The sequence below is a fragment of the Curcuma longa genome, chromosome 8, assembly GCF_044706935.1.
Source record: "Curcuma longa cultivar G26 ecotype Majalengka, Jawa Barat chromosome 8, ITB_CL_G26_1.1, whole genome shotgun sequence".
NCBI classification, from domain to species: Eukaryota; Viridiplantae; Streptophyta; class Magnoliopsida; order Zingiberales; family Zingiberaceae; genus Curcuma; species Curcuma longa.
In genome coordinates this window covers 2,328,993-2,336,772 of record NC_133868.1, presented here as the reverse complement: position 1 = coordinate 2,336,772, position 7,780 = coordinate 2,328,993, and the positions used below count along the sequence as shown (strand labels likewise).

General features: G+C 37.1%; 1 protein-coding gene across 1 annotated transcript; it reads right to left on the bottom strand.

The window, feature by feature from the left end:
• Positions 1–1,223: 1,223 nt before the first annotated feature.
• Positions 1,224–2,443, bottom strand: LOC141834170 (uncharacterized). Its single transcript, XM_074721619.1, has 2 exons — positions 1,965–2,443; positions 1,224–1,724 (listed from the first exon to the last, which is right to left on the bottom strand). Exons 1-2 carry the CDS (start codon positions 2,266–2,268, stop codon positions 1,390–1,392), a joined length of 639 nt encoding a protein of 212 aa, XP_074577720.1. The 5' UTR covers positions 2,269–2,443; the 3' UTR covers positions 1,224–1,389.
• Between the last annotated feature and the right edge of the window lie 5,337 nt (positions 2,444–7,780).

Below are 7,780 nucleotides of genomic sequence, written 5' to 3'. Positions count from 1 at the left end.
TAGCATCTAAGCAAACAGTTGGTGGAGTTAGTCTTTGGGGGTGTTTGGTTTAAGGTTCCCCAGATGTAAATGTTCCATTGAGTTCTTGAAATTTGTGCAATGGACAGATGATGGGTGTTTGGGTTTAGATGGTGAATGTACATATGCGGTTGGGGTAACTGGAAATTGGGAGTTGGCAAAAAGGATCTATGGAGGTCCTTTTGCCAACCTGAAAGTTCAAATTACACATCTACCCTTGTGAAAAATATATATGAATTTTTTTAAATTTTTAGTAAGGGTAAATAAATAAATGGACATCCAAAATACAACTCAACCTCATATTCACCAAACACTCCATTTACATTTACATTTTCTCAACCTTTTCTCAACCCCAACTATACATTTACATATTTTCAACCTCAACTTTCCGTTGAAAAAATACAACTTAAAACCAAACACCCCCTTTCTGTTACAGAAAGTGAAATAATGATATTTGTATACTTGAACTTTCTACAGTCAAATTCACTTAGATCCTACTGAATCTAAACTTGGAAGTTGTAAGTGATGATACTTTTCGTGGTTGTGTTTTTGAATTATGCATCAGATTTAGAGTGATTTGTCTGAAAGAACCCTAACTCTGTTAGTTTGTTGTCTATGATGAGTCTTTTCTTGAACTGTGAAGTCCTTACAAAGGCAATATGCTGCTTCCTCTGAAATCATCTTCTCTTTAGCTATTTTCAGTTTTAAGTAAGCTTGAAGAACAAGTCCATTGAACATTAATTCTCAACCTGTCATCTTAAATTTTCAAAAAAAATTAAATTGAATTGAATTAAATTTCCAAACAAAATCATTTTTGTATAAAATTATTTCAGAAAACAACCACAGCTCCAAAACATATAATTAATGCTGCAAAGTGTTTAACAACTCAACCAAACCTACATCCAGTAACACATTGAAAGAATCCAGCCACCTAATTGGGACCCAACATTTCCCTTTGCATCACTGTAATCCACATGCCATAACACATCAGAATGTGACTATTTCTCACAGGTCCATAATTTTCCCTCTTAGAATTGACTTGTGACATGAAATCTAATTGATTCACAATAATTGACAACAATGACAGCTTTCTAATTAATCTTAAAAATTTTGCAGGAAGCAAGTTAAACCATGCAGGTTTTGTGATCCTTAACCAGATCAGTTAAAATGAAATGATACAAAAACTTGTTGGAAACTTGAAGAAGTAAGAAAAATGGCAGGTAGAAAGCACCAAAACCCTTTGAAACTTTACTAGTTTGCAGTATACAGATATTGATCTTCTGTGTCCACAAAACATGCACACACATATTGCACAACAAGCTGATGAAAAGAGCAAGTCTATTTCTTTTTTGTTTGGTCTAATTAAACTCTTTAAGTTCTTGACTGCCTCTTGGTTGTCTTCCTCCTTATTAGGCTCCTGATTACCCACCCTCTCCTCCCCTTGGATCCTTCCACCTTGCTGTCGAAGCCTAAATGTGAGCTGATCTTATCGTTCGCCTTCTTCGGTTGTGTCAGTTGTAGGAATTGTCCTAGTCTCTTCTTCCACTTGAAAGTGTTGCTTTTCTTAGTTTTTGCCACCACCATGTGCTTGTTTCTGTTTGATTCACTTCTGATGTTGCTGACAGTCGAAGTTCCAGTTGAAATCGATTCCTTGGTGTCCCACCAAGCACACCCATTATCGTCGAATTTTACAGAGATAAACGAGTCTATCAAAGCAAGTGATAATTTTATCAGACTTTTTAAAGAACTTGATCTCAAGGCATAGCCAAACATTATCTACTTCTGCTTGACTAATGAAATAGCAAAATCTTCATAAATAGTAAAAAAGACTATGGATCATGCTATGAAAACGAATGCTAAAATCTTCAGTAATTCCCCAGAGCATGATGGCTTCATGCATTCAAGTCCTTGTTTTCATTGAACTAAGCAATAGAGTGATAGATTACCTTCATTACTACCATCTGAACCTTCCTCATCATCCTCAGAATCATCCTTGCTTCTCCGATACCGCGAATCGAACCGATACAGGAAGGGTCCGGCCAGAGCAAGAACTTTAGGAATTCTAATGATGCGTTTCCTCCTCATGGCTCTGGAAGAGAATTTGATGGCCTTCTTGCGCACACTAGCAAGTTGGCCTTGCTTTGAGGCCAGCACAAGAAGCCTCTTCTTCAAACAATGGGCACACACTCCTACTAGTATTTCCTCAGGATGGAAATCACAGCACACTTTTCCTTCTCCATGATCATTCATGGCTGCTGAGGAGGAAGAATTCAGCAGTAGGAGGAGGTGAGCGAGTTGCCGATAAAATTGGATGCTTATTATGGAAATAAAGGAGATCAACTTTCGGGTGAGTAGGTTTCTGACGAGAAGTGAAGAAGCAACACACGACAAGAGGAAGACAGGAGAGGCTTAGAATGCACACAAAGGAAGGACCACCAGGGTGTGCAGTGCAACTGATGTAGCAAAAATGCTGTGCGATCTTGTATTTATAAACAGAGTCCAATACAAAAACAAAAAACAACAACAAAAAATTAAATACTGATCTTTTTGGTCATGGTGCCTTAAAGAACTTTTGCTTCTTCTGTTGGTGACAAGTGAATCAAGTTGGTGGAGAAAGGATGTTAAAATACTCGAATCACCAAAGAGAAGTTCTAGCTTGATGCTAACATGTGTGGAGACAGACTGAAGACCGCAGCGCAACACCATGCATAGGAATGATATATGATGTATGGAATTCTGGATATAATATTTTACGGTAAAACAACCAAACTAGATGAGAGAACTTAGATGGAAGAAAAAGACTGAGCAAGAAAAAAAACTATTTTTTTAATTTAGATATTTAATTTTTATGATCCGATTAATTTTAGAGAAAGTATCGGCTTCAAGGCAAAAGTCATTATGGGCTATGTCTATGATTTAGGGACAGAGTCAAAATTTTCATATGAGAAGAGGGGGAGGCGAAAGATGTGTGTTTACGTTAAGAGGGTAGTCGTGTTGTCGCTCCCCGACCCATTCACCCTCTCATTCACCTCCTTCTATACCCTTATACCTCTTGTGCTAAAAAATTGATAGAAGGATGCGATGGCGGCTATCGCCCTTAGCTCTGTCCCATGTAGAATCTCAATTTTATTGAGCCCCTTAATACTTAATTGACTCTCCCTTAACTTATTGAATACTATTGACAATATTTATTAGTATATTTTCAATAAAAATAAAATTTTCAAATTGACTACATATTTCACCTTAATTATAATTATGAAAATCAATCCTACCCCTTCTAATCTTGTGGTTTTCATACAAAACCTAAGGCGTATTGCTTAAATTATTGGCCCAACACTAGATGTTGTTTTTCCTTCGGACAGGATGGCTAATATTTATAATGCTATAGTAGTTAAGAGTCGAGATACTGTCAGTCAGCAAATTAATATGACTTGTGAAGTACAACAATTATTAAGAAATAATCGAGTTAGAGCTGTAGCTATGAGTACTATGGATGGGTTGATGGAAGTAATTGATATGGGAGCTCCTCTAAGCATTCCAGTTGGCGGAGCTACACTCGGACGAATTTTCAACAATTTGTTAATCATTTAGGTCCTGTAGATACTAGCACAACATCTCCTATTCATAAACCCGCACCCACATTTATAGAGTTGGATACACAATTCTCAATCTTTGAAATAGGAATTAAAATAGTGAATCTTTTAGCTCCTTATCGCTGTGGACTCTCCCTTAACTTATAGAATACTATTGACAATATCTATTAGTATAGTTTGAGCATAAATAAGTTTTTCAAAATTAAAATTAATAAATTCAACAATTTCTAAAAAAATTTAATAATTTAATAGTTTTATCAATTAAAAAATTATTATCAAAGTGTGAATATAAAAAATTTAATTAGTAATTTTGGATTTAAAAAGTTAAAAATTAAATTTTATATAAAAATACATTTTTTGAACAATTTAATATTAATTTTTAGAAAATATTAAAGATTTTTTTACCTAAGGCTTCAAAATGGTTGAGACGACTTTTTTGAGACGACTTTATTTGAAGGTGATAGGTCTAGTCCCACTAAAATTTTCTAATAGCTATCAAGGTAAATCGGGAAGCATAGATGGATCATAATGGATGCCTTAATTTAAATAATTTTTTTTAAATTTCTCAAGTATAATATATCCCGAGTAAAATTTAAACCTTCATTGTCTAGCAAGTCTGTCTTACCTTTTAACATCACACTATAACTCAGGAACAAGGGCAACATATCTTCCACCCATAGATCCTGATGCGGATGGTTAAAATGGATGACGTGGCTCTCTTGTAGGGCTTCTGCTGGTCAAAGTCCAGGCTGAAGTGTCTCTCTTGTAGGCCTTCTGATGGTCAAAGTCCAAGCTGAAGTGTCAACGCGAGTCGACATGAACCTTGACTCCGTCTTGACCAGATCTATCTTAGCCGTCTTCTGTCTCGGCCACATTCTGTCTCGGCTAGATCCGTCTCAGTGGACTCCTATCTCGGCCACCTCGTGTCTCAGTCTAGATCCATCTCGACCACCTTATCGTCTCGACCACCTTCCGTCTCAGTGGATTCCTATCTCGGCTAGATCCGTATCGACCACCTCGCGTCTCGGCCGGATTCATCTCAGCCATCTCCTGTCTTGGCTAGATCCATCTCGGACACCTCTTATCTCGGCCAGACCGGTCTCGACCCACTCCGTCTCAGTCAGCCTTGTTTCGACTGCCCTCATCTCAGCCAACCTTGTTTCGACTGCCCTCATCTCAGCCAACCTCACCTCCACATACCGTCTCAGCCACTCCACCTCACTCAGGTTAGTCCCTAATCTCAGTCATGAGTTTCTGACACACTAGCCTTGGGCGCCGTCACTCAAAAAAGGACTTATCTATAGATAACACAAGTTTGGTTCCCTTTGACACCCCTCCTTTCTGCGCTACCGCATAGAGGGCGTATCAAACCGTTAGACGTGATTTTTCTCTAGCCTCGTAGCCTTGCACATATCGCCAAAAGAAAGATATTGGTGTCAAATCTGATCTCCTTCAATGCTTTTTCCTTGCATATGCAAAAGCGGAGGGGACAGAAGGGAGTTATTTTCTAAAGCGTGCGGCGGCACGAGGCATACGTCAGTCGACTCTACAGACAAAACCCTAATACAGATTATAAAAAGAGTAACTCACCATCACGCAAAAGGTCCGATCTCTGAAACCCTTATTGTTCTTACTACTTGCTCTTCGTTCTCCTCATCCTTACCGGAACCCTAACTTGAGCGTCGGAGTGATTTGTCGGGACTCCCGGTGCCAGTCTAACCTTTCTTTTCAAGTGTGTTTTAGATTCTGCTCCGGTCTCACTCTCTAGCCCGACCTCTCTTTCACATCTAGTCTAAGGATCATCCTCATCAAATAGTTCGTTGATTAATAGCTTGACTGTCTGCGATATTTAGTCGGAACAGATCCCATCACAGTTTTGATTATAGTAGATATCTCATTGCCACGTAACACCACAAGAATGAGACGGAAATTCTAAGTTTAGCTCTTTTTTTTTATCGAAATGCTTTGCTTTTCGTCAAGTTTTAATTAAACCTAGTTATGTAGGGCCCATGTACGTTGGGTTGGACCACTGATTTTCAGTATCCATTTCAATTTTGGAACGAAATTTCCATCCAACTTCGTTCTCTACCATTTTATCGGACAAACTTATTCAACAACTCTTTTTTTTTTCTTGATGATATAATATTCAGGTACACATTCCGTTAGTCCCGTACAATTAGAGTTTGGTTGGGAACATAGTTGAGTCATGATATCTTAAAAAATAAATGTCCGATGAAACCTCTAAATATTGTTAGAGGGAATAAATCTATTTCAAAAAAATTATATTTTACATAGACATCAACTGCATTAGCACTTCTCCTCACTTGGACAACTCCTTCGAGCACTCGACAATTCAATCCACTTAACAACTTAGGCACTCAATACTCGACCGATTTAAATTCTGAGTAGTTCAGTCTTTTTTGACAACTTAATCTTCTCAATTTGATAATTTTGAATTCAATTCGCACGTCAAGATCATCTCAACCTATCAGATAAATCTGAATTTCTAAATTTAACAACTTTAAATTCTACAAGTTTATTATTTGTGATAATTTTCTCCAATAATAAATGCCTCTCCTGTCCTCTAGTCATTGATGTGATGTGGTATAAGAAGAAACATGCTTAACCACAAATATGAGAAACTATCATAATTTCTACCAAGAATATTAATTACTTACAGGAAACTCTTTTACTTCTAAGAAATTTCTTCTTTGTTCTCGTTATTCACTCCAAATTTTGCATGCATCACTGTTCCCAACAAATATAATAAGATTAGTCTAAGTATTGAACTTCTTATGTTGTTGCTTTAGTGGAAAATAAATAATAAAAAATAATCACAATGCTAATACAAATATATATCATATGATTTAAATGAAGCAAAAGATGATTTCACTCATTTAAATATCTTTCATCATCGACTCCACAATAAGATGAAGCAACAGCGAATTTATATATAGACGGCCCCAGTTCATGTGTGAATCTTCATTATTAGTATATAATTTTTTTTACCTTCGTGGGACCGCTAAGGTGGCTATTTACCTTCTCTTCTCCAAAGAGCATTTATTTCCCTAATCAAATCTTCCTCAATTCACTTTTTTTTAATCCATGATGCTATTTTCACCGTCCAATTACATTCTCTTTCCCTAATCAAATCTTCCTCAATTCACTTCGAAATCCATGATGCTATTTTCACGGTCAATTGTGTCACTGTCGATTAACGACCGATTAGCAAAATCGACTATAAAATTTAGTATATATTTGAAAAGCCCATTATCAAAATTTCAAAGTAACATCGTGATCTTTAGATGAGCCTTCAGCCCCTGTTTCATGTCGGAGCTGCACACGAACTTGCCATAAACCACAATGCAACTTGGTGATTTTTATGAAATTTTGAGCTCAATTCCAATCCTAAATCAAGATTCGGAGGTTGTTTGACGGTGAGCAAATTTGTGGCTTGATTTGTGCCATTTTGATTCGATTTTAATATCAATAATTGATATTTGTTGTATCTTTACATGTAAGTATGAACTTTATATCGATTTGAGATATTTAACAAAATTTTAAATTTATTTGGGCATTTTTCAAAAATTTCAACTTGTTTAATCGGAGATTTTTAAATTTCTAATATCATATAATTTAATATTTGAATGTTTCGGTTCATTAGAATTGTAAATGCCAAGTATAAAAATCTTACTTCAAGTTTTGAAAATTATATACAATGTATAATAATTATTTTCACTACTAGTATAGGACTCCTGATGCGGATGTCGTAAATGACGTGGCTCCCTCTGGGATAAAAATCAAAAGTTATGCGAACGTCAAGATCTAAGCCGATGTGACAAGCTGGGTCAACATGGACCCAATCCCACCAGAAGGAGATATTTGACACCTCGGATTCAAACCGTATCTTGGGCGTAGCATGGGTTTAGTCCATGATTCGATTTGGGCTCCCGAAGCCATCTCAAGCGTGTTGTCGTCTAGGCCAGCTGCACTGTCTTAGCCATCTCAGTCGTCTCATCTCGGCCATCTCAGTCGTCTCATCTCGTCTCAGCCATTTCAGGCGGCTCATCTCGATCAGCCTCGTCAACGCCATCTCGGTCGTCTCGTCTCGGCCATCTCAGACATTTTGTCTCGGCCAGCCTCATCTCAGCCATCTCAATTGTCTCGTC